This window comes from Perognathus longimembris, chromosome 13 (assembly GCF_023159225.1).
Source record: "Perognathus longimembris pacificus isolate PPM17 chromosome 13, ASM2315922v1, whole genome shotgun sequence".
Taxonomy (NCBI): domain Eukaryota; kingdom Metazoa; phylum Chordata; class Mammalia; order Rodentia; family Heteromyidae; genus Perognathus; species Perognathus longimembris.
Window position 1 is genome coordinate 14,630,773 of NC_063173.1, and position 27,205 is coordinate 14,657,977.

Sequence of the window (27,205 nt, forward strand, 5' to 3'; positions counted from 1 at the left end):
AATTTAGATAGAGCTCTAGCTATTAAAAAAATAGAAAAGAAAAAGAAAAAACCCCAAAAAGAAACACTGGGCAATCCAATGGTTGACAATCTCAGCTTTTCTAGAGGATGGGCTTTGCTACCATACAAGAAGGAAGGAAGAGGGAGCTGGCTACTGAGGGGCCTTCCATGGTCCCAGTCTTCAGAGAGGCTATCCCTGCCTGGCAAGCCAGCAAACCACCGGCATTTTCCACACTGCTGAATCACAGTACACTTCCTCTTTCCCCCCTGTCACTTCATCTTAGTTCTGCAGGCTGTAATAATTTAAGCTCAGTAGCAGACCTTATGTCGATGTCTCTTTAGTAATTTTGTTTTGCCTGAAGCTCATTCTCAATAGAATCTTGAGGAAGGGCTTTCAGAAACAAAATTCTCAAGTTCTTCTATGTTGATAACAGTTTATATCTTTCTAAAGTTAGTGTGGCAGGGTGTAAAAGTATTGTCGCATGCTCTTATTTTTTCTTTACCTATCTTAAATACATTACTTCACTGTCTTCAGGTACTGTGGATTGCTATCAAAAAGTATGTTGAAGGCTGAGATTGTGGTTTAGTGGTAGTGTGCTTGCCTAGCATGCATGAAGCCCTGGGTTCAGTTCCTTAGTACCACATAAACAGAAAAAGCCAGAAGTGGTGCCATGGCTCAAGTGGTAGAGTGCTAGCCTTGAGCAAAAGAAGCTCAGGGACAGTGCCCAGGCCATGAATTCAAGCCCTGGGACTGGCAAAAAAAAACACCCAAAAAAGTATGTTGATACTCTAATTCATTCTCTCTCTCTCTCTCTCTCTCTCTCTCTCTCTCTCTCTCTCTCTCTCTCTCTCTCTCTCTCTCTCTCTCTCATCAGTCTTGGAGCTTGAACTCAGAGTCTGGGTACTGTCCCTGAGCTCTTTTGCTCAAGGCTAGTGCTCTACCACTTTGAGCCACAGTGACACTTCTGGTCTTCTGGTGGTTAATTGGAGATAAGAGTCTCAAGGACTTTCCTGCCTGGGCTGGCTTTGAATTACCATCCTCAGATCTCTGCTTCCTGAGTAGCTAGGATTGTAGGCATGAGCCACTAGTGCCCACCTTTAATTTTTCTCTCTCTTTTTGCCTATTTCCCCCCTTTTTGTGAAATGTAGCAATCTGAGTCGAATGTGCTTTGGTATTAAATATTATGGGGGAGGGTTCTCAGTCATTTTCTCTCAGAATGTCATTTTAAATCTTCTAAAATATATATACTTTTTTTTTGAATCATAGATCTTTCACCTTTTACATCTTTGTTTCAGGACAGTTTGCTTTGTGATTTTCAAGACAGCTTTGCTGAGGTGTATTCCTCCTCTCACCGGAGTCAGCCACAGAGAGCATACGCTCCAGTGCTTTAATATGTTCTCAGGGTCATTCAATCAATTCACCGACAATTTTAGAACATTTTCATCATTCTCCAACTAAAACTCTGTAGCCATTAGTAGTCATTTCCTCTTTCTCTCTGCTGTGTTGTTCATGTGGTTAGCTTTTCTTAACTAGTTTCTCAAGGAGAGGTGATTCGAAATAGTTTCTGACCCACTCGGTAACCTTCTATAGAACCATAGTTCTATAGGGTTTTTTTTAGCTCACAGCTTACAACAACAAAGAAAAAATGTCAGCTAGCTTCCTGACATTTCCTGGATTTGATTTCCAGGCCATACATTTGTCTGGATTTTTTTCTCCAGCTTCCATCCTGCTCCATTTTTATTATATTCTTAGCGGTTTCCCCTTAATGTCCCCCAAACTGGGCTCTGGCTGTTTTCAAGAGATCATAGGGCATAAATTATTTCAGTTACTTTGGGTCTCACCTTTTACCTGTTATTATGCAAACCAACCCTCCCTCCACTTTCTAGAAAATGCTAGCTGGCCTTTCTCAGAGTTTCAAGTTTTTCAAGTTTCCAGTGCTTCATTGTCTTGCTCTACTGCTTTCCTCACGAATGCCAGTCCTGGATGGGCTTGAAGCTATGGGCGGCTTTTACTATTATAAATATGCTTTTCAAGAACTACCAGAGTGGGCCAGACTTTGGCCTAACGGTACAGTGCTTGCCTAGCATGCACGAAGCCCTGAGTTCAATTCCTCAGTACCACATGCACAGAAAAAGCTGGAAGTGGTGCTGTGGCTCAAGTGATAGAGTGCTAGCCTTGAGCGAAAAAGAAGCTCAAGGACAGTGCCCAGGCCTTGAGATCAAGCCCCAGGACTGGCAAAAAAGACCTACCAGAGTCACAATAATAGACATGAAAACAAAGAATTGTCTCAGCAAGGCAAAATATCCTTCTTCAGAAGTATGTATCACCAAGCAGAAATCTACTGGGCTATTTATTCCCAATGTAGCAGGCCCTGCCCCCTGCTCCAATTGGCTGAGCTCGGGTTTACAATCTGCTCCTGATTGGCTAATTTGAATAAGGCAAGATGTATTTATGTAAGATGACCATTAAAAGACTTTGACATAAGAATAGCAATACACGGGCAGTATCTAAATATACCCGTACCCTTGGCTATTTCTTGAACAACCCAAGGCAGGTCTTCTGAGGTGTCTTAATTCCATCTTGGAAAAACCAGTTAAGATAAAACTGCATTTCAAAAATCTTTCTTTATCCCAAAGCAATTCCTCATTTTTCTTTCTGCATTTGTTGATATTGTTTTAGCAGAATAATCCACCCGGTCAAACAGGAACTTTATTATTTTTTAGCAGAGATTCATTTCTTTGAACAAAGAACAATTAACGAATTGGGTAATACTCAGAATCACAAGAGTCACAGTGTTTGGGTCAGCGAATATACATTATGTATCTAAAACAAAACAATTACCAAACAAACATAGAAAGGTCTAGGATAGACCTAACAGAGGCTCACAATAGCTCAACAGCTATGTACATGTGATTATATAAGATGAGGCTAAGCAAAATGAACTCCAAGAGATGGAAACAGGAGGATTTTATTGTTGTCATTACGTTTAATGTGTTAGATGAATTTCCTTTGGCATACTCCATGTGGTTACTGTATATGATTTTGGTACACTGGATATTGTATATATGCTTACTTGAACTAGGGAAGGGAAAGGAAAATGAGGGAGAGTGTAACAAATATGACAAGAAATGTACTCACTACCTTTTTATGTAACTGTACCCCTGCTGTACATCACCCTGTCAATGAAACTTAATTTTTTAAAAAAAGAGTCTCAGACAGCCCTGAATAACAATGGTATCACTAACTTACTTTTCAATTTTGTTACTATAGAGGTGATATACAGGGGGATTATAGTTACACAAGTCAGGTAAGCAAACAAGCAAGCAAAACAGGACAGATTTTTCTCACAGTACACACGCTAAGATTTGTGACGATCCCTTGTCCCTAGGACCCGAAAGAAAGAAACAGAAGGAAGGAAGGAAATAAGGAAGGAAGAAAGGGAGAGAGGGAGGGAAGGAAGGAAGGAAGGAAGGAAGGAAGGAAGGAAGGAAGGAAGAGAGAAAGGGAAAGGAAAGGAGGGAGGAAGGGCAGTTTTTCTCACAGCATACACTCATACTTTACGATTCCTTATCCCCAAAACATCTCTGGGTTTTGGGTTTCACTCACTTGGTTGCTCTGGAGTGTTCCTCTGGGGATTTGGAAATGATTTTAAATTGTTGACTCTGCTCTCATCTTCCCAGAATCCCTTCTGACATTCTTATTCTTGCTGTTCTTTGGTTTAGACACTTTAAGGTGTTGGGGACAAAAGCAAGACCAAAGCTAGAAGGGAATTTGAGCAATGCAGTGAGAGATGATGGTGACTTACTTGGGGTGAGCATGCAGATGAAGGCAGGCGTTGAGTTGAAGGGGAGGCCTAATTGAGTTCTGGATACAGTTTGAGTGTCAAACCCTTATGCTGCGGTAACAAATATCTGAGAGGAACAGTTTACAAGGATAAAAGCTAGATTTGGGCTCCTGTTGTCAGGTTTTGTGTGTGGTTCGCTTGCTCTGTTGGTGAGGGGCAATGGTGATTCAGAACATCATGCTGTCAGGAGTGGGGGTGGCGTGGGGTGGTGGTGATGGTGGTGGAAGCTGCTCATCACTGCAGCCAGAACTGACTGAACAACAGCCAGGGATCAGGACCAAGGCATACCCTTGACATGCTCATCCTGAGCTAAGTATAGAGGCTCACATCTCTAATCCCAGCACTTGAGAGAATCAGGTGTGGTGATAGTCTGGGTTGCCCAGTGAAAGCTTGTCTCAAACAAACAGGCATAAAGAAATAACCTCTTCCACCCCTGTAGACCCCTTCTTCTAACTAGATCTTACACGCTACTTGCATCATCTCCCAATAGTCTATCGTATCTATCTACCACACCTCTATCCCTACTTTTTGCTGACCACTTTGGAGATGGAATCTAGCAAATTGCTTCCCAGGCTGGCCTCAAACCATAATCCTCCAGATCTCCACATCCAGAGTAGCGGAGGGTGGGGCACCAGAGGCAATGATCGAGTCAGAGCTTTCATGATCTTACTGTCTCTGGGAAAACCCTTGCAGACACACTCAGAGCTGTGCTTTACTAAATCCTAGGTATCTTACAATTCAGTCATGTCGACAACCTATGTTAACATCACATCACTGGATATTGTGATGGCTAGATATGCTTTATGTGAGAGAAGAATCAAAGATGACTATAGCTGGACACCAGGGGCTCAAACTTTACAATCTTAGTGGCTCATACTTACAATATTGAAGTAAGATCTTGAGGGTGAGTACAAATAGAGATCTGAGGTCTAAGCCTTGGGAGCATTATGTAGTTTAGATTTTGTTAACAACAAATGTGATGTGTACAACAGATGTGATTTCTGAATATTTTGATGCTTTCCCACCTTTCTTTGGACAAAATATTAGTACAAATATTAATCTTGACAGTTAGCTTGTTCCTAAAATGTTAAGGGGGTGTGCCAGGCTCAGTTAGTTAGGACTTGCCTGCTCAATATCTCTTCCCACCCACGTCTTCTGTTCTACAAAGGATGATGTGCTACAAGTTATAGATAAATTCTCAGACTCCCTTGCAGCTATGTCTCATATGACTTCCCACTTGGGATTAAGGGAAAAAACAGAGTAAATGTCATCCAATCTGCAGACTCTGCACAGCAGAGGCAGTGTGGTTTGGTCCTAGTGGTAGAGGAAACTTTTTTTTTTTTTTTTTTGCCAGTCCTGGGCCTTGGACTCAGGGCCTGATCACTGTCCCTGGCTTCTTCCCGCTCAAGGCTAGCACTCTGCCACTTGAGCCACAGCGCCGCTTCTGGCCGTTTTCTGTATATGTGGTGCTGGGGAATCGAACCTAGGGCCTCGTGTATCCGAGGCAGGCACTCTTGCCGCTAGGCTATATCCCCAGCCCTAGAGGAAACATTTCTATTTGCCAATCAACAAAGTTCAGATGCTTAGCCTCAAGTGGCTTTGTTCAAATCTCTACCCTGTGGACCATTTAAAATGGTGCACATTTTTCTTTCTACATGTACAAACAGAGTAAATTCCATTCTCTACATCTTGAGTTCTAACTGGTAAGTTCTCTCCGTAGGTCTGATGAACTGTGTTGATGCTATTGATGTGTGTAAACTTATGAGCAGGCATTGGGTGTGTGGGAACATGTGTGTTGTACATACACTCAGGGTAGAGAGAAAGGCCACACAGAGGCTCTGAAGGACTCTCATAAACCATTAACCTCATATGCTTCACTAGGGGAAGATAAAGAGGACGTGGACCCAGACACAGAATTCCTGGTACCCAAGTTCCAGGGTCAGCCCAGCGAAGCTGTTCGAATGTTCTGTGGCCCCAATATAGGATTCGTGTTACCCTTCAAGTCTCAGGCAGTTTCCACTCAAGGCCTGGAGATCTATGGGCACCGATTGCGGGGCTGTTATTTGCCCCACAATTATGACCAGCTGCAGGTGGATTTGGACAACAGCTTCCGAATCCAGCATGCATTGACAATACAAAAGGCACTGCTGGAGGTGAGGAGCAGAGGTTTCAGGACTGCCTCGCTACTCATTTCTCTTCCTAGCCACTGCCTCTGTCTTAAGCCCCCTGTCTTCCCCTAGGACATGCTGCGGGAGGTGCAGGAGTTCTGCAAAGAACACCAACCGGTTACAGTCATTTATGAGTTCCTGCAGACCTGGGGGCCTGAGAAGCTGGAGAACATGCGAGGCTCTCCTGTCCAAAACTACATAGCTCTGGTGACCCGCCTGAATGTTTGGCAGACCCAAATCTCCAAAATGCCTGTTGAGTTCCTCACACAAGGCAAGTTGCTGATGCTGAGCTGCCATGATGTGCAGACAGAGCTACGTGAGTATTGCTGGGCTCCATTGCTTCTCTCTAGTCACATAGCCTGCCTTGGGCCCCGGATGTCCACCTTCAGCACAGGCCTCTCTTTTGAACAATAGGAGCCTCCCAAAGCCCCTGGTCCCAGCCCCTCCCCTTTTCTCATCAAATGTGTGATTACTACAGATAACCTCTACTATAGTTCCACGTGTTCCCTGTATTTCTTAGGAATCATATTTTTGTTGTTCAGTACTTCCGATTATTTTTTAAAATTACTTTATTTTTTGAACTCAGGGCCTAGGTGCTATCTTTAGCTTTGTGGCTTACTGCTGGTGTTCTCCCACTCAAGCCACAGCTCTACTTTCAGCTTCTTTTAAAATTTTATTGTATTTCAAGGGTGATGTCAGAGGGGTTACAGTTATATAAGTAAGGTACTGAGTACATTTCTTGTCAAGCTTGTTAAACGTTCCCTCATTTTTCTCCCACTTTCCCTCCCCCCACCCCCATATTGCACAGTTCATTTTCCAATATGTTGTCTTGTGAATATCGCTGTTGCATTGGCTCGCCCTTTGTCTCACCAGTTTGTTATTTCCCTTCCCTTCCCTAATTCAGATAAACATATATATCATACCTAGGGTACAAAAAACAAAAACAGTGACAACTGGGGATAAATCATGGGGGGGGGGGAAAGCTAAAGAAAAAAGAAATAACATCACATAGTACGTTAAAGACCACAGCAATAATGAAAAGCCTCTTGTTCCCATATCTTGGAGTTCATTTCTCTTAGCATCATCTTACATGATCATCTGTTCATAGTTATTGTGATCCTCTGCTAGGACAATCCTAGACATATATTATTACAAATGATGGAAACCATGGTTTACTTTCAGCCTTTTTTTTGTTTTTTATTTTATTTTTTATTTTATTATCACACTGAGTTACAGGGAGGTTACAGTTTCATACATTAGGCATGTCTTGTACTGTTTGTTACCTCGTCCCTCGTTCCCCCTCCCCCTGCCCCTTTCCCTCCCCCTCCCCCATGAGTTGTTCAGTTCATTTACACCAAACAGTTTTGCAAGTATTGCTTTTGTAGTTGTTTGTCTTTTTTTTACCCTGTGTCTCTCGAATTTGGTATTCCCTTTCAGTTTCCTAGTTCTAACACCAGTATACACGGTTTCCAATATACTAAGATAAGATACAGAGATAGTGTAGGTACAACCACAGCAGGGTGATACAAGAAGATCATCATTAATTGAAGCTACAGTTACACATGGCACATTGAACGTAGTTACAACTGTGATATAACAATCGTTTCCATAACATGGAGTTCATTTCACTTAGCATCATTTTATGTGTTCATAAGGGTATAGCTATTGGGCTCTTGTGATCCTCTGCTGTGTCTTGCCTAAACCTGTGCTAATTATTCCCTATAAGGGAGACCATAGAGTCCATGTTTCTTTGGGTCTGGCTCACTTCACTTAGTATAAGTTTTTCCAAGTCCTTCCATTTCCTTACAAATGGGGCAATGTCATTCTTTCTGATAGAGGCATAAAATTCCATTGTGTATATGTACCACATTTTCCTGATCCATTCGTCTACTGAGGGGCATCTGGGTTGGTTCCAGATTCTAGCTATGACAAATTGTGCTGTGATGAACATTGTTGTGCTGGTGGCTTTAGTGTGATTTTGTTTGTGGTCTTTTGGATAGATACCCAAAAGTGGGGCTACTTTAAGCCTTTTTTATGTTTAATTGGAGATGAGAATCTCACAGACTTTTCTGCCAAGGCTGGCTTTGAACATTGTTTCTCAGATCGCAGCCTCCTGAATAGCTAGATTTACAGGCATGAACCAACAGTGCTCAACATGCATTGTATTTTTATGGTGTAGACATAGTTTATACTAAGTATGGTGGAGGAAAAAACTCAGCCTAGTGCTTAGGCTATTGATCTCTGTTTTTTCACAGACATTCTCAGGAACCTAGAGTGCCCCCTCCTTGCATGTAGCAAATCAGATTTTATGCCACAATGTGCATATATAGAAACTTACTATCTATCTAGCCAGTCTTTCTTCACTCCATAATTCTTAACTTCTGTGAGCCAAGTAAGAGAAGAATATGATCTTCCTAATTAAAAAGAGCTCTTTTCAGTTTAAGTGGCCACTTTGGTCTAGTTCAGTCTGTTGTGGGTAATTGATCATACCACAGTTCTGGGTTATTTTTATCTTAAGTGTCCTCTGCTCCTTTTTCCTTCACCAGATGCCATCTGGTTCTGTGAGGGCGGGGCTTCTGGGTTGTATGCTCTTCTTTGCACAGGATTGTACATCCTTGTGTTGTCTCAGCTCTCCTGTGCTCCTGGTGCTGTGTCCTGAGCTCCAGTACCTGTGGCCCAGTAGAGTTCCTAGTGCCTGTCTTCCTTTCCTGGCTTTTGCTAGCATAGCAGACCCTCAGGGTTTGAATCAATCCCTCATTGAAGCTGGCCATGCCTATGGGCATTTACTTCAGGGTCCCTCACCTCACAACATAGAAACCATATCCAGTCAGACTGGCAATCAACTCCTCTGTTATGTTTGGTGTCTTCTGCCGTTTGGGAGCTCTGTGTGTGTGTGTGTGTGTGTGCGCGCGCACGCGCGTGCCAGTACTTGGGCTTGAACTAAGGAGCCTGGGTGCTGTCCCTTCACTTTTTCTGCTCAAGGGTAGCACTCTACCACTTGAGCCACAGCTCCACTTTTGGCTTTTTGGTGGTTAATTGGAGATAAGAGTCTCATAGGCTTTCCTGCCTGGGCTGGCTTCAAATCACAACCCTCAGAACTGGGCCTCCTCAGTAGATAGGATCACAGGCATGAGCCATCAGTGCTGGACTGGAGACCTCTTTCTACTATAACACATCATAGCATGGTTTCTACTGTGTATGTGACTGGTTCATATTAGCTCAATGGCACCCTAAAAGTTCTTCATAGAATGGGGGGCTCAGTAGCTGCATTCTCCTCACTCCATTTAAGTGTGTCTCCTTTTGCGACTTCTCACATCTGCTTTATGAAAGTAAGAGGCCTTGGGGCCTGGAAAGAGGGAGCTCGAATGTGCTTTCCTGCAAAGCCCTTCCTGGCCATCTTTGCTCCTCAACAGATGAATGCAAATTCTGACTCTTTGTGGGAAGGGGGGGGGGTGTAATGCTGGCAGGGCAGGAACTGGGGTGATCTTTGATTGGTCTGCTCTCTTTCGGGCCCTGTTTCGGGCAGGCTTTGCACCACCTCTCCTCTAGAAGTGTGGGTTGTCTTTCTGGTTTGTTAGCTTCTTGATTCCTACTTCAAGATCAGCTGGTCTCTTCAAAGGAGCTGGTGGGATGTATGAATCCTGGCTGGTTTTCACTTGCTTCGTGACGAGATCACTGAGCTTCAGTTTCTTGGTTTGTGGCCAGAGCATGCTAATGCAGTCACTGAGGATGAAAGCAAGGACTCAATGAGATTATTATTACAATACTCCTAGCACTGACTATGGAAAGCAGTAGAATATTTTCACTTCATCTCATCCTGTTCTGTCTTTTTTCATCCTTCTTGTTGATCACATTTTATCTTCTTACCTCTAACTGTAGGTGGCTTGTTCCTGAGCCTCCCTGAATAGTGAACAGCATGCAGAACCTTTATGGTAAACTGGCCTCACAGGAAACTAGAGATCATCCTCCTGCTCCTTAGATCTGCTGTGTCCAAACTAGCACCAAATCCTTTCCATCCTTCGGCCTCCTGAACATCTCTCTCACATCTGTTTTCCCATCCAGCTCTAGCTCCCAGTCCTGAGCCCTGATATTTTATCAAGCCATTTCTCCTTTACGCCATATGGTGTCGCTGTTGCCCTCCCCCAGCCTTTACCTAGCCTCTGCTCCTGGTCCAAATGGGTCACTGTTGCCTAGCTACTGTTATGGGCCAAAGAAGTATTTATAAAAGCATAGGCACACCTCCTGGCATTCTGTTCAACATAGGCTCCCTATAAGTTCCCCATCTTTAGGTTTTGTCCCTCTCAGTTCTCGGTGCCAGGTTCTCCTGGCTTTTTTCCATGGTTGAGAAAGTGCCATACCCAGAATCTCTTCCGTACCTGTCCTCAGAGACCACTAGTCCATTTTTCAGTTACAGAGATGCCAATAGGAGATAGACAGATTTACTCTTCAAATAATACTTATGCACATGCACGCACACAGTGCACTTACATGTGTGTATGTTTAGATATTTTATGTTTATAATGAGATATAATGTAACGAAAGCTATATAATTCAAACTCAGGCAGCCTGAGTTTGAATTTTTGCTCTACCACTGTGCAGTGTTGATCAAATTACCTAACCTCTCTGAGCCTCAGTCTTCTTCTTTCTGAAAGAAGTATAAATAAAACACTCAAAGGAATTTATGAGGATAAGATTGGTTACTGTGTGTCAAGTACTTGAAATAATTTCTAGTATATAGTAAGCCCTCCACATATTGAATTTGGTGGAATACCATATTTCTGTTTTATATTTTTATCTTCTGGGGCATATTCTATCACATCTGAACTTAAGAAGCATCTTGGAATGGATCGCCTATCAGAACAGATTTCCTTTTAGCACTTAAATGCAAACAACAACAACAACAAACAAAAAAACCCTGAGCATTGTGGTGAACACCTGTAATCCCAGCACTTGAGAAGCGGAAAAAGGAGGGTATTAAGTTTGAAGCCACCCTGAGGGCTATGTAGTGAGTCCCAAGCTAGCTGGTGAAGGCCAGTGAGACCCTCTCTCAAAACAACACAAAGCCAAAGCCAGATTACACCTTCGTCTTTGTATTTCTTCTGCTGGAGGAGGGACAGTAAGAGTGTGAAACAGATTCAGGCGTCGCCATTAATGAACACGTCACCTCCTTGCCATGGTACCTGCCGTCCAGTAGCTCACACCTACCATCCCAGCTACTGAGGAGGCTGGAATCTAGAGCATCACAGTTCAAAGACAAAAAAAAGCTGTAAGGTTCCATCTCCACAATTAACCAGCAGAAAGGCAAGTTGGAGGCTTGGCTTAAGTGGTAAGAGTGCCAGCTGCACCAACAAGCCTAGTGAGTGCAGAGCCTCGAGTTGAAGCCCCAATATCACCAAGAAAGGGAAGCACACGGGAAACAACCCAAACTTCTCAACACATGAAGCCCAATGCCTTTTCCTCCAAGGAAAGCCGCGGCAGGACTCCGCGGGCTCCCTGTCCCTGCACCGCGGCACACTGGGGCTCCCGATTGCTCTTCTGTGCACGTGTCTCTGCTCCCATCCTGTAAGGAAACGTTGTTTCTCTCATTCACTTGGTTTTATGCTTTGCCATACTGTAGATTAAATCCATGGCCTCACATTTTCAAGGCAGGCCCTCTGCCCATTGAGCCATGCCTCCAGCTTTTTTTTGCTTTGCTTTTAGTTGTTTTTTTCCGATTGTGTCTCAGGCTTTTGGCCTGGACTGGCCTTACATCTTAATCCTCCACTTTTTACCTCCTGAGAAGCTGGAAATACAGGCACACACCACTGTACTTGGCGCTTGCCCATTCGTGCTGTGTACTGGGCACAAGCACAAAGCAGCTTGTTGGCAACTGAGCAGAGGTGCAGTTGGCATAGAATGAGTGTGGGCAAGAGTTTTTTGGGTTTTTTTTGGCCAGTCCTGGGCCTTGGACTCAGGGCCTGAGCACTGTCCCTGGCTTCTTCCCGCTCAAGGCTAGCACTCTGCCACCTGAGCCACAGCGCCCCTTCTGGCCATTTTCTGTATATGTAGTGCTGGGGAATCGAACCGAGAGCTTCATGTGTAGGAGGCAAGTGCTCTTGCCACTAGGCCATATCCCCAGCCCCTGGGCAAGAATTCTTTTTTTTTTTTTTTTTTATTAATTGGACATAAATTTTTTTACAAGGTGTTGTGCAAAGAGGGTGCAGTTACATAGTAGGGCAGTGTGTACATTTCTTATGATATCTTACAACCTGTTTTTCTATCCCTTGTCTAGGTCAGGTTGACATATATGCAATATACAATGTATCAAGAACATATACAGTATTCACAGACTTGGTCTCTACTGTCTCTCCGTCTCCCTTTGTTAACAGTCATATATCAGGGAGATCATGCCCCTTTGTTTTCTGTGTTCTAGGCTTGTCTCACTCAACATTATTTGTTCGAGTTCCGACCATTTCCCTGCAAATAACAATATTTCACCATTCCTAATCGCTATGTAGTATTCCATTGTGTATAAGTACCATATTTTTTGGATCCATTCGTCTGTGGAGGGGCATCTGGGTTGTTTCCATATTTTAGCTATTGTGAATTGTGGGCAAGAATTCTTGATGAGGCCTCTCCATCAGCTCTCTTCTACTCCAGACCCTTAGCTGTCCCACCCCCCCCTTTTTTGTGTGTGCACCCTCTAACACCTGATTCTCCTGTCTCTAGAAACCAGGCTGGACAACGTTAGGAAGGACCTTCTTGACCAGGTGCAGGATGAGTGTTTGAAACGCGGTAAACAACTCATTTCCGAGCTCAGTGACTTCATGCAAGTCTTCCAAACCATCAGCTCAGACATTCACACCATTGCACGGTGCTCCCAGAAGGTGGGCTCTTCCCACCCGGCCTCCCCCAGCTTACCCAGGGCTCACCCGCGTAGAGACTCAGTACACTCTGTTCCCATCTCCCCTGAGCTTCAGTGAGGCTTGATGCTCTCAAGCTGTGTCCACACGTCAAGTAATCTGAACTTGAGATGGCTTGCCCTGTTCACATGGCACGAGGTTTCCTCATGTCAGAAGGCCACACTCACGTGATGGGCGAGGCAATCTCACTTTCAGAGATACGGTTCTGCTCTCTGTGCCCATCAGATAGGGCTGTGTTGATCTGTGAGGGGTGACAGCTGGTGGGAGACCCCGAGACTGCTTTCCTAGACCTTGGTCAGAGGGGATTTGATCCCAGATTGCCACTGATCTCAGCTGGTTAAAAGGTTGGGGCTGGGGCTGGGAATGTGGCTTAGTGGTAGAGCGCTTGCCTAGCATTCAGGAAGCTCTGGGCTCAATTCCTCAGTACCACATAAACAGAAAAAGCAAGAAGTGGCGCTGTGGTTCAAGTGTAGAGTGCTAGCCTTGAGCAAAAGAAGCTCAGGGGCAGTGCCCAGGTCCTGAGTGCAAGCCCCAGGACAGGCAAAAAAAAAAAAAATGTTATGGTGGAGTGGGGAGCCTATACCCCAGGAGGCAGGGATATCCCTTGGGGGTGGGTCAAAGAAATGGGCAGAGTGGTGGGGGTGCTGGTCTCACTCTGTAACCCCTGCAGTTGAATGAAGCTAATGAACAGTACACCCAGCTGGAAACACGCACAGAATACATCCGGTCTCTCCATGAATTCATCCGCAACTACTTTAATCTATTCAGTAGTGAAAATGAGGCACTAGACGTCTCGGTGAGAGAATTCAGGAAGTCCCTCACCTGTTCCTTGTCCTCCTCTCCCACAAGCTACTTCTACTCACAACCCCATGACTTCTTCTCCCTCACCAGCTTCTCGATATGTGGGAGACATTTCAGTTTGAGAAAAGCCAGGCCTCTGAGTTCCTGCTGAGCAAACAACATTCCATCCTGCCTAAGTTGCAGCAGCTGATGTCGGCGACACTGGCTGAGCTGGAAAGCATGCTTGACAAAGCCCTGTCTGGTCCCTTCATGGATCCTACCCAAGATCAGAGGAGCACTGAGCATCAGCTCATCAGACTGGAGCATCAGTATGAGAAAACCAAAAGATACTTCAAAGAACTCCGCTATGCCTACAACACGCTGACTGGTAAAGATGATCACCACTTCCCCCCCTCCCCACCACTATGGCCCTATCATAGTCTCCGACTGAGAGGAAGGTCAAGACTCAGGGTCCTTTGTCCCCTGTGATCCTTAGTGAGTCTCGAGAACCACATGCCTCCACTGATTGCTGGATAAGCCAGGAATGCTGCCACACTGCTGGAACCCCAGCAATGTGGAGATGGAAGGATTGTAGTTTGAGGCCAGCCTATGCAAGTTAGTGAGACCCTATCTCAAGACAAGCATTGTGACTCCAGTGTTACAGCACCTGCTTGGCAAATGTAAGACTTTGAATATCAACCCTGATACCATGGACCCCCCCAAACAGAAAAACAGGCCATGCATGGTGGTGCATACCTGTGATCCCAGCCATAGGGGAGGTGGAGGTAGGAGGATCCATCTCAGGTCAGCCCTGGGCAAACAAGACCCTATCTGAGAAATAGCTTAAACAGAAAAGGTTGGGCATGTGACAAATCATAGCGCACTGGTATTGGCAAACTATCAAGCTCTGTGTGTGTGTGTGTGTGTGTGCGTGCGCATGTGTGTGTATCAGAACAAAACCTATTTCATGTATTGCCTATTTCAGATGTTATACTAAGGGTAGGGATACAAGGGGCTCATGGTTGGGAAAACACAGAGCTGAATCAAATGTTTCATTCAAGTGTGACAGGGTCAGGGGCTAAAATCCTATGTGGGAGAAATCCGTGTCTTCATGATAGAATTAGCCTTTGTGTGGCTGGGCTCACTGGGGTTCTATTCCAAGCAGCAGGCTCCGGGTAGAACAGGTGTGGATGTTGCCATACAACTGCCTCTGTCCAAGCAATGCATTATTTGAAAGAACTCGCACATGCGTGGAATGTGGCCGCATGCGTATGTGCCTCTATGCTTGCTTTTTGATAATTTTGGAGATGGAATGTAGCAAAACTTTTCTGCCCAGGTTGGCTTTGAACTGTGATCCTGTGAAGCTCAGCCTTCTAAGCTTAGGAGTACAGTTGTGAGCCACCGGATGCCCAGACTGACAGCGACTATCTTATAGCAATAAACTCCACTGTTATTTGCTATCTTTAAAGTACATTAGAAATGTAGTTCACTATAAATTAAATGTACACTGCTATAGAGTTATTATGGCATATATTTAACAACTGGTTGTAAAATATTTAGTTAAGAGCCAATGTAGAAGCTTGTGAAATGAAAAGGGGACAATCACTGCCAGTAGTAAACATAACAGCTTTATCATTTACTCTTATATGGGCCACATCTTTTTCTTTTTTTTTTTCATTTTTATCTGCCTGAGCAGCCCTTGGGCTGAGTTCATTTATTTATTTATTCATTTAACATATATCTGTTGAGTGCCTACTCTGTTAGTAGGTTTGAGGTATACCAGTGAGCAAACAAACAGAAAAACACCCACTGTACCCAATACTCTCACTTGGGGAGAAAGACAATAAACAATAAACTAAATTAGGTAGTATCTTAGAATGTAATAGGGGTCTAGAAAAAAGATAGAGGTTCAGAATGCTAACTAAGTGAAGAGCAATTTTTTTTTTTTTGGTTGTGAGGTTTAAACTCAGGGCCTAGGCTCTGTTCCTAAGCTTTTTTTCCTCAAGGCTAGTGCTCTACCACTTTGAACCACAGTTGTACTTCTGGTTTTCTGGTGGTCAATTGGATATAAGAGTCTCACGGGCTTTCTTACCTGGGCTGGCTTCAAACTATGATCCTCAGATCTAAGTAGCTAGGATTACAATTTTGTGAGTGTGTGAGTGTGTGTGTGTGTGTGTGTGTGTAGGTCCTAGGGCCTGAACTCAGGGCCTGAACACTGTCCCTAGTCTTTTCTTGCTCAAGGCTAGCTCTCTGCAATTGAGCTACAGCCCCACTTCTGGCATTTTGGTAGTTAATTGGAGATAAGAGTTTCATGGACTACCCTGCTTGCCCAGGCTGGCTTTGAATCATGATCCTCAGATCCTAGCCTCCTGAGTATCTAGGATTATAGGCATAGGCCATTGCTGCCTGGTAGGTAGTGGTTTTTCATAGGATAGTCTGCAGAGGCCTCCTTAAGAAAGGGCTGGTTGGGCATGGACTTGGAGTTGGTGAGCCCCATGGTTTTCTGTGGGAAGAATATTCCAGAAAGAATGAACTGCAGGTCAAAGACCTTAACCAGATGGGCAAAGGCATAGGAAGCATGCCCTGTGCTTCTGAGCTACCGTAGAGAGCCAGAGGGGATCCTACCCTTTCAATGCCACCATGTTTCCCCAGGCATTCTTTCCTCAGAATCATTGCCTTTTGGGTGGACTCCCCTAACATGGTTGTTGAGCTCAGTAGTTTACACACATAATCCCCATCCCCTCATCATCGTCGCTGTCATCATCGTTGTCATCCACTTTCTGGGCTGTCTCTTCCGTCATTATGGGCTCTTGCCTGAGCATCCCCCCAATGGCCCGGGTCTCAGCCCACCCTGTCCCGCAGGGGAAGCCTGTCCTATGTCGTTGCCCATCCTCGGGACCCGTCCGATACAGATGCAGCAGCGCATTTGGCACCTCTACCGAATTATCTCCGAGAACCTCAGCGAGTGGAAGTGCATGGCTTTTGCTAAGGTGCCCACACTCCTGGGAGCTCTACTGTAGGAGGGGGAGGCTTGCTGGTGTGGCGGCGGGGGCGGTCTTAAGCTGATGGGAGTCCTTCCACATGCAGTTCAACCTGGCCATGGGCCAGGAGAAGACAGATGTCTGGCTGACAGAGGCAGCGCGGATGAGCACGACTCTAGGAACGCACAGCCCAGTGCTGCAGCGCTGCATGCGTATGCTGGAGGAGTTTCGCAGCTCTCTGCCCCTGCTCAGCAAGATCACCAGTCTCCACCCTCAGAGCCTTGCCTGCCAATCCCTCTTCCGAGGTGTGTTTGGTTAGTGGGGGGCGGGGGGGGGGAGAGGAAGGAGATGAGTTGAGGAGCAATAGCACAAAGTAGTTTCCTGCTGCTCCGGCTCTAGGCTAGAGCCACCTGAGCCACACAGTTCTACTTCCAGGTTTTATTGGTTAATTAAGAGTCTCGTGGACTTTCCTGCCAAGGCTGGCTTCAAACTTCATCCTCAGGTATCCTCCTATGTTGCTAGGATTACAGGTGTGAACCACTGGCTCCTGGCTCCCACAGATCTTAAACTCCTTTCCCTTACAGGGGCAAAAGAAAATTCTATCATTCCTCATTACCATGATGAATCCTTGCTGCTGACAGGATGTGGGCTCAGGCTGGGGTCTTCACCCCGGACCTACGCTTCTGAGTTTGGGGCTCTAGGTTATACCCTGAGATCTGCAGTCTAAGGTTGGAGCTACTCTCTTGGTTCTTGGCTTAAGGTAGCACCGAGCTCTGGGATATAGCCCGGACTTTGCCACATTCTGGGTACTGGTATAACTTCTCTCTTCTATCTCCAGCTTTGGGACTGGGAAGTCTCCGCAATATGGATGTCATGACACTAGGGAAGCTGCTCTCGTGTCCACTGCTGGAATTTTCAGATCGAATCAACCAGGTGAGGCCCACAGGAAGGGGAGGGAAGGAGGTGGTCCAAGCTAGTAATAAAGCCCATCAAGATCCTTTGAGGTATGGGGGTGGCAGATGTTGACAGGTGGATAAGTGAGAAAGAAATTGCTGATCTGCCTGGAGGTTAGGAACAGTTTCCCCAGGTATCCAGATGGGAATCATCGGATGGTCTCCCTAAGTTCTAGGCTCTGTGACTAAATGTGACCTCTACCCCCAGTGGGGCAGGGAGGAAGAGGCTAGCAGTCTCAAAGTGGAGGACACAGAAGAGCAGATGTTGCTCAACGTTTAACTTCCCTAAGGAGCTGGGGTTGACTGAGGTATTGTCTACCAGTGGGAGCCCTGTGGGAGCCTGCTCATTGGTAGTGGTTCTGGGCCTGGTAATGGCTAGTAATGACTAGCAAGATTCTGGTTCTAGTCGCCTTCCATCTCTGAGACTTCCACTGCCCTGAGTCTTGGCCCTTGAGCTCTGCCTCAGACCCAGTACTTGGGTCCTAGCTCCAAGGCTGTCCTCTGAGCTATCAAGCCAGCTCTGGTTTCTGAAACATGGCCGTTCCAGGTCTGGCAGCGTGAAAATGAACGAAAGCATGCCCAAGAGATCCTCCAGCAGCTGCAGCAGTACTGGGAGGCTCGCCAGCTGCGTCTGCTCAACTTCATCTTGAATGTGCCCTATGAGCCCCCAGCCTCAGAGCGTTCCAAGAAGCAGGTGTCCCGAAGCCCCCAGTGGGAGGTGGTGGGCAAGGATAGTGGCACCTTTATCCTATCAGGTGAGATTCAACCCTTGGGGCCCAGTGAACGCCACTGGCTGGGTACCACTTTCATCGACCCAAGCCTTGTCAGATTCCATTCTTTTAGCCAGAGTTCTTTCTGTTATTTCTGTGGGAAGCCCTCCCCACCACCCCATTTTTCTCTCCTACTGGCTCTTTCAGCGAAGGTTCATCCTTTCTGGTGTGCTCAGAAATTCCACAGTGTGATTTTTCTCTACCTTGCACTGCTTTGTCCTCTGCATTCTACCCTGCTGTCTGATTTTATGCCTTACTCACTCATTCCTTCTTTTATTCCTTCCCTCATTAAACTTGCCAGTTTCCTCTATGCCAAATGCAAGAGACCTGGAGATTTAGATACAAATCTGCCACTTAGAAACTCCCAGACTAGTCAGGCACTGATAGTAACATACAGATGAGCGCATGATGGAAGCACCTTATTGAAGACAGTAGGATCTCAGAGAGGAAAGCAGCGCAAAGCATCAAGGAGAGTCAGGGGCTGGGAATGTGACTTAATGGTAGTTTGCCTAGCATGCATAAAGCCCTGGGTTCAATTCCTCAGTACCATATAAACAGAAGCAGCCGGAAGTAGTGCTGTGGCTCATGTGGTAAAATGCTAGCCTTGAGCAAAAGAAGCCTAGGGACAGTGCCCAGGCCCTGAGTCCAAGCCCCAGGACTGGCAAAAATAAATAAAGAAATAGAGGAGCATGTGACTTTTGAAAGATTAGCAGTTTGCCAGACAACGAACATCAAAGATGGTATAGTCAGGGAATTTCCAAGACAAGAGAAATTCTCTTATCCAACATAATTGAAACCCAGTCAGTGAATCCAAATGTCAACAAAATAGTCACAAAAGTGATGTAGTCAGCCAAAGTGATGTATTCAGCCAGGTACTAGTGGGTTACACCCATTATCCTAGTTATTTGTGAAATATAGGAGGCAAAGATCAGGAGAAGCACAATTCCAGGCCAGCCCAGGCATGAAAGCCCACAAGATGCCACCTGAGCAGAAGAAGCCTTGCATGGTGGCACCTGGCTGTCTATATCAGCCAGCTACTGTGGGAAGTTAAAAACAGGAGGACACAGCCGGGGTACCTTCTCAGACAGGAAGCAAGGCCCTAGTTCAAAAATTAACCAGTACAGAAAAGGGCTGAAGGCGTATGTTAATGGCAGAGCTCTTGCCAAGCAAGTATAAAGTCCAGAGTTCCAACTCCAATACTACCAAAAAAAAAAAAGGAAATGTATTTGTGCTGTAAGACTTTTATTTTAGCCTAAAAATACATACATATGTTAGGCACAGTTGGCTCATACCTGTAGTCCTAGCTACTCAGGAAGCTGAGATCTGAGGATCATGGTTCAAAGCCAGCCCAGGCAGAAAAGGCCTTGAGACTCATAGCCAATTAACCACCAGAAAACTGTAAGTGGCACTATGGCTCCAGTGGTAGAGTAACTGAAAAGCTCAGGGACAGTACTCAGGCCCAGAGTTCAAGCCCCACCACTGACAAAAAAGAAAAAACAACAACATATGCATAAACATAGCTTGTATCTTGAGTGAGACTTAACACAACCTCTGCATAGCCTTCCCTAAACATGCTCTCAAGTAGTTGTGTGGATTGTGGTCTGCTTCATATCCCTTCGCATACAAGAAATGGGCCATTTTGCTTCTTCACATGAGGAGGACCATGTAAATATTTACAATGTAAAGGGATAGACAGAGATGCTAAAAAAATTCCAATACTTTTTGAGTAGAACACAAAGTATTTTTCTCTAGAAGCTCTCTACCATTTCCACTCTACTCACTTTCTCTGATTCTCAGCACTAATCTCACATGGAATGAGATGATTGTTTAAGCAGCACCAGGAATCCAAGTGATGATATCTTAAGAGAAAATTTGGGTATTTGCTTTTCCACTAGGTTCTCTTTCATTCCAGACTAGGCATAGAAATATTGTCATAGAAATATTATGTAAGGATTTGAACCCATAAAGCCCTCTTCCCAGGGTGAAGGCTCTAGTTCTTCAAAGGAATTTCATGGTCTTAGATGACTACTGATAGTATCTAGCCAGGGAAATCATCTGGTCTGGAGTCTGCCCATAGTACCTAGAGGAAGAAGTTTTTTTTCTCCTTTTTAAGACCCCAGTACTGCACTGGATCTACTATGTTGGCCGATGAAGTCCTTGAAGATAGAAGGGGTATTGAGGTCCCTGTAATTGCCTCCCCTAGGTCACACGGGTCTACTCTATTCTTTCTTTTTTATTTGCCAGTCCTGGGGCTTGAACTCAGGGCCTGGGCACTGGCTCTGAGCTTCTTTTGTTCAAGGCCAGCACTTGAGCCACAGTGCCACTTCTGGATTTTTCTGTTTATGTGGTACTGAGGAATCGAACCCAAGGCCTCATGCACGCAGGGCAAGCACTCTACCACTCAGCCACCTTCCCAGCCCCAGGTCTACTCTTTTCTGCTGTGACTGACAGCTCAGCTTTTTCTTCCTTAGATTACAACAACATACAAGACTCAATTCAAGATAGTCTTCAGACACTGTTCAAGATACTGGCTATCCACAAGTCAGGAGACTTACACAATACAGCTTTGGAGTGGGAGACCGTCATGCATAGCCTAAGTGAGTGCCAGCCTCTAGCCGGGTTGTCGGATGGGACCTGAGCTGGGAGGGCTCAGAGCGACCGGAAGGCAAGGGAGAAGTTGCGTGGAAGATCTCTCTGAAGGATGGAATGGGGACTTCCTTCTGGGCTACTTCTTTGTGTAAGGGGGCCAGAGCTTTATTTACAGTGAAAGTATTACTTCCCTTAATAAGGTCCCTGGGGCCTTCTGAGCAGCGTATTTTTGTTGGGCTACTGGGGGACCCAAGAAGTCAGGCTTCCTTGCAGAAGCAAGAACTCGCATGTGTCATCTCGTGTTGTTCTGGCTGCTCACACAGGTGCCCTGCTGGAGGTCTGGGTGACTTTCCAGCAGAAGTGGATTTTTCTGAATAAAGTTCTCCACGAGATGAAGATCCAGTTTCCTAATGCTGACCTGGTAGGAAAGGGAGTTGTAGCACAGTTGGACAAGGGCTTCGCTGCCACTTCCCATGAGCCCTCACCTTGACCCTCTTCTTCGCCACAGCACGCTCGTTTCAAAGCCACGGATGACCAGTATCGGACCCTGATGCGCATCTCGGTAGCCGACCCCATGGTGCTATCACTTATAGTGCCCAGTGCCAAGAGGAGCCCTTACTTCCAGGGACAGCAGTTACAACAGCTGCTGCAGTCTGGGGCCGTGGAGCTGGAGAGCATCATCATGGGTCTGGAGGGCGTGCTCTACGCGGTGTGTGCTCACTTCCCCCGCCTCTTCTTCCTCAGTAACAGTGAGCTGGTGGCCCTCCTGGCAACCCCTCTCGAGCCTTACGAGGCCCAGCCATGGGTCCAGCGCTGCTTTCCTCATGTACACGCATTGAGCTTCCAGTCCAACCTAACTGATGCGAAAAATATTCAGGACTATGACCAGGAGCCTATCTCATGTACACAGACTCAAGTGGAGACGCTTGCAGTGCTAGGGGCAGGCGGAGAGGCGGTGAAGCTACAGGAGTCCTTGCCTCTGCATCCAGATATCCCCAAGTGGCTAGCCTCTCTGGAGAAGTGTCTGCGCTTGGCACTGGTGTCCCTGCTACAGGACTGTGTTGCTGCTCGCCTTGCTTTGAGCCCATCCCTGGTCTTTAAGAAACTGCCTCAGCAAAGCCAGTTGCCCTTGCAGCAAAATGTCCATCATTGGTTAGATTTAGCCCAGACTTTCCCGTGGCAGTGTATACTGGTGGCAGAGGAGGTAGTGTGGCGGGCTGAGATGGAGGAGGCTCTGCTTGAATCGGGGGCCCTAGATGTGACTGCCATGCATATACACAAAGTAGAAGTCCTGATACAATTTATACGCGCCCGGAGGAGCTCCCAGGGTAGAAAGTCCCTCGTGCTCTCTGCTCGCCAGGCCAGCCTGTTCAGTGCCCTGCTGGTCATGGCAATAAGTCACCGGGATATAGCCCAGCTGTTGGAGAAGCACCAGGTCCGTGACCTGACGGACTTCCACTGGGCTCGTCAACTTAAGTACCACCTGGGTTCTCCTCACTTGATCCCCAAAAGTCCGCTGCAGAATCTTAAGACAGTGATATCAACTGAGTCTTCTCTGTCACCAGCTGCATGCTGGGTAGATGTGCTGGGCCGGTCCATCCTATACAATTATGAGTATATGGGTCCCAGACTGGGGCCTCTCCCCAGCATGTTGCCTGAGCGCCCGGTGCTGAGTCTAATATTGGCCCTAGAGCAGGTAGCTTGTGGGACACTACTGGGTCCTGATGGTGTAGGCAAGACAGAACTGGTAAACAGCCTGGCCCGAGCCCTGGGCCGCCAGCTGGTAATGATGCCCTGCTTGCCTCAGATAGAGGCCAGGTGTCTGAGCAGCTACCTGAATGGCGCCGTGCAGTGTGGTGCCTGGTTGCTTTTGGAGGGAGTTCATCACCTGCCTTCTGGCTTGCTCTCTGCCATGGCCCAGCGCCTGGCTGAATTGCACGACCTCTATGGACCACTGCACCAAGAGGCTTCCCAAAGCATCAGCACCATCAACCCCACGAAGCCCCAGAGCCTTGGCAGCGGCTTCTTTGAGAAGCACCACATGTCCATGCGCCTTGGCTATGGCTGTTTCCTGACCATGCGTGCCTTGAGCTCTGTTATGCCTGCCAACCTGCACCTGCTCCTTCGGCCTGTGGCATTGGCACTGCCTGACCTGCAACGAGTCGCAGAGCTGGCCCTGCTGGGTGCAGGGCTGCGGGATGCGTCCCGCCTGGCCGCCCGCCTATCCAAATTTTTCTCCCTAGAGTGGGAGCTGGCCCCTGGGCCCCTGCCCTGCCGCTTGCCCCTGCTCAAGCAGATACTGGAAGACACAGTCCAGATGCTCCACGAGCCCGCGGAGTCACGCAGACTAGCTTCCGTGGAGGAGGCTGCCCTGCTGCGTGCCCTGCTGCATTCACCGCTCTTCAGCGTCCTTGACGCGTCCCATCTCCAGAACCTCCGCAAGCTGCTGTGCGGGATCTTCCCAAATGCTTGCCACGTGCTGGAAGAGCCCATGACCCACAGATTGACCAAGCCATTGATGATGGAGGAACTGCGGCAGGTAAACCTGCTTCCCAACCTTGAAATGTTGGGGTCCCTGGAGCAGCTCAGCCAGGCCCTGAGCCGTTGCTCGGGCGTTCTACTCCTGGGTCCTGCAGGCAGTGGCAAGACTACTTGTTGGCGCAGCTTATTTAAGATCCAGAATCGGCTGGCAGCCACGGAAACCATTTTCACCCAGCACTTTCAACCTGTAGAAATTACTCATCTCTACCCTAGTGTGCTCAACTCCCAAGAGTTCCTAGGATGGCTAGAAGGCCCCTGCTGGCACCATGGCATTTTCCCCAGGCTACTTCGTGCAACCCCTCGGTGTAACAGTAAGGCACCAAATAAAGAAACAGAAGAATGGACAGGAATCCAGCACTGGATTGTCTGCGATGGGGCTTCCAGCTCCGCGTGGCTGGACTCCATCACTTGCCTCCTGAGTAACCCCCCCCAGCTTAGCCTCCCTAATGGTCAACAGATAGCCCGACCCCCAGGTACCTTTTTCTTGTTGGAGGTGGCAGACGCCACAGGTATGTCCCCCACAGTGGTCGGCCGGTGTGCTCTAGTCTGGTGTGGGGGGGAACAGACATGGCAGTCTATGCTTAGCACCTTGATGACATCCCTGCCCCGTGACTACCGCCTGCAGCCCCAGACAATCACTGAGCTCAACCATATGGCTGAATTTCTAGTGCCTGCCACATTCCGATTCCTTGCCCGCAAAGGGGCCAGTTCTCTGCTGCAGATACATGGGCGGCAGACTCTGTGCCCAGGTGTAGCTGAAGTTACCAGCCTGGCCCGCATCTTGCGTGGTCTGCTTGACTGTCACCTGTGCGTCTATGAAGCCGAAAGCATACACAGCCCAGGTAGGAAAATGGAAAAGGTGTGTGTGTGTTTAAGAGATATGGGAATCTTGAGAGGAGCAGGGAATGCCTGGAGCTAGATGCATGGGTTTTGTAGTGGAACTGGAGGCAAAGAAAAGTAATATGGTTAACCTCTCCTCTTCTCTCCCTATTCCACTTTTTCATGTGTGCTGGAACTCCCGTCTGGCCTTGGTGACAGTTGCAGAGGACCTCAGTGGTAGAGATCCTATGGCCCAAAGCTTCCTGTCTTCCCAAAGCTCTCTGAACCAATGCCAGGTTGAATGCGATGAGACATTGGATAAGCATAAAGAACACCTGCTGGCTGTCAGCAGCTTTCTTTTTGCCCTGATCTGGGGGTTTGGAGCCCACCTTCCTTCCAGGTACCTACAGAGAGAGGGTATGGGTGTTGCAGAGGACTGGGGTTGGCTTGCCCACAGGAGTTAAAACTCAAGTTAACATGACTGTGAGGCTAGGGTATCATGTATGAGCACATCACTGATGGTTCTGTAATAACTATGTGGCTGTTGCTGTGTGTCCATCTGCGCAGGCTCTGGCCCCTCTTTGATACCTTCATGAGGAGTTCTATTAGTTGCCTCTCCAACTACCCTGAGCCACCACCCTCAGATACAGTATTTGATCTACATGTCAACCCTGAAGATGGGACATTGGCCCCCTTCACTGGCCATTACCTGAGCAGCCGTGCCAGGGCAAATCTGGGATCCTTCCACTCTTCTGCCCAGGTATGAGGACAGTGGGGAAATAGCTGAAGTTGGGACTTGAGGGAGTAATCCCATGTCAAGGCCCAGCTGAGGTCCACTTGCTCCTATTCTTTGATCACAAGAAGACATGGTGTGTGGGCTGGGAATGTGGCTTAGCGGCAGAGGGCTCGCCCAGCATGCATGAAGCCCTGGGTTTGAGTCCTCAGCACCACAAACACAGAAAAAGCCAGAAGAGGCGTGGTGACTCAAGTGGTAGAGTGCTAGCCTCGAACAAAAAGAAGCCAGGGACAGTGCTCAGGCCCTGAGTCCAAGCCCCAGGACTGGGGGAAAAATACATATTGTGTGTTCTCTAAGTACAACTTTAGGACAAGTCCCATAGAACTATACTTTTATCTAGATGACCGTCCTGTCCCAGAACTGCCTCAGTAAAAGCTCTATTCCTGTCCTCCAGACTGAGCAGCTCTTATATATGGTAGACCTGCTTCTATGCAAGGGGCATCCAGTGCTGCTGGCTGGAGAGGCAGCCACAGGGAAGTCAGCCTTTGTGGAGGTCCTAGTGCAGCCAAATCACCCGTGCATATCCAACTCCATCCACCCTGCCTTCAGTTCCACCCATCTCCGCCAACTCCTGAGCAGAGGGGTCCAAGGCCAGTCACAAGCCACACCCTGGCCAGAGCATCACCACAATTCTAAAGACTCCCTCCTTTTCCTGTTGGAGGACCTGCACCTGGCCACTTCCGGTAAGGAGCTGGGTGGGGGAAAGGAAGGAACTACTGCATCTCATGAGATGACAACATCGACAGCAATAGTTACTGAATGTCAAATATACGTATACAGCTCCTTCCTTAGTATCTTCTTGTTCTTGCTATGTGAGCTTCCCCATCCACCCGCCCTCATGACCTCATCCGTTATCATTTTGTTGTTGTTTTCTCTCTTTCTCTCTTTTTTTTTTTTACTGGTAAATCACAGATATGTTTACTCAACTATTTACTGAACATGTCTACAAAGCCATAATTTGATTCTTTTGAAAACAATACAAATGAAGAAATCAAAAGGAAAATGTAAATCCCTTCCCCCTCCAAAAGGGAGAGATTTGAGGCTGGGAATATGGCCTAGTGGTAAAGTGCTCACCTCGCATACATGAAGCCCTGGGTTTGATTCCTCAGCACCACATATATAGAAAAAAGCTGGAAGTGGCGCTGTGGCTCAAGAGGTAGAGTGCTAGCCTTGAGCAAAAAGAAGCCAGGGACAGTGCTCAGGCCCTGAGTCCAAGCCCCAGGACTGGCAACAAAAACAAAACAAACAAACAAAAGGGAAATATTTTGGTAAAGATATTAAAAAGCACAAGAGAATATTGTGGGAAATTTCATGCTAATAAATTCAGGGATTTTGATGAAAAGGACATCTGCCTTGCAAAGTGAAATTGTCAAAGCCTTACTTAAGGACTGGGAATGTGGCTTAGTAGTAGAAAGCATGCCTAGCATGCATGAAGCCCTGGGTTCCATTCCTCAGCACCACATAAACAGAAAAAGCCTGAAGTGCCACTGTGGCTCAAGAGGTAGAGTGTTAGCCTTGAGCAAAAAGAAGCCAGGGACAGTGCTCAGACCTTGAGTCCCAGCCCCAGGACTGGCAAAAAAAAAAAAAAGCCCAACAAGAAAAAAACAGAACAGAAGCTGGGCTCCTCTGGTTCACGGCTGTAATCCTAGCTACTCAGGAGGCTAAGATCTGAGGAGTGTGGTTCAAAGCCAGCCTGGGCAGGAAAGTCCAAGAGACTCTTATTTCCAATAAACTACTCAGAAAAAGCCATAAGTGCTGTAGCTCAAGTGGTAGAGTGTTAGCCTTGAGCACAAAGAGGCTCAGGGATAGTGCCCAGGGCCTGAGTTCAAGCCCCAGGACCAGAAGAAGAAGAAGAAAGAACAGAAATAGCCTTATACCTATTAAAATTTTGAATTAGTGGTAATGAATGCTCCTAGTTAACAGATGGACTCCACAGTTCAATTATATCCACTATTTACCACAGTATTTTTGTGGTACTGGAAACCCAGTGTGCATATATGATGCTCTCTGACAGAAATAATTGCACTTTCCCCCTAATTGTGATCTGATCCACTTTCTACCA

The 27,205-nt window shown here is 46.8% G+C and overlaps 1 protein-coding gene across 1 annotated transcript in view; it reads left to right on the forward strand.

Annotated features, from left to right (window-relative positions):
- Dnhd1 (dynein heavy chain domain 1) overlaps positions 1-27,205 on the forward strand; it is a 65,346-nt gene that overhangs the window by 22,121 nt on the left and 16,020 nt on the right. Inside the window, exons 10-24 of the mRNA XM_048361253.1 lie at positions 5,732-5,997; positions 6,085-6,328; positions 12,721-12,878; positions 13,585-13,710; positions 13,806-14,082; positions 16,557-16,684; positions 16,782-16,980; positions 17,514-17,608; positions 18,176-18,383; positions 20,870-20,995; positions 21,311-21,408; positions 21,496-24,370; positions 24,573-24,747; positions 24,915-25,107; positions 25,538-25,826. Of these exons, the coding sequence (XP_048217210.1) occupies positions 5,732-5,997; positions 6,085-6,328; positions 12,721-12,878; positions 13,585-13,710; positions 13,806-14,082; positions 16,557-16,684; positions 16,782-16,980; positions 17,514-17,608; positions 18,176-18,383; positions 20,870-20,995; positions 21,311-21,408; positions 21,496-24,370; positions 24,573-24,747; positions 24,915-25,107; positions 25,538-25,826 (5,457 nt within the window). The remainder of the gene's footprint in view (positions 1-5,731; positions 5,998-6,084; positions 6,329-12,720; positions 12,879-13,584; positions 13,711-13,805; positions 14,083-16,556; positions 16,685-16,781; positions 16,981-17,513; positions 17,609-18,175; positions 18,384-20,869; positions 20,996-21,310; positions 21,409-21,495; positions 24,371-24,572; positions 24,748-24,914; positions 25,108-25,537; positions 25,827-27,205) is intronic.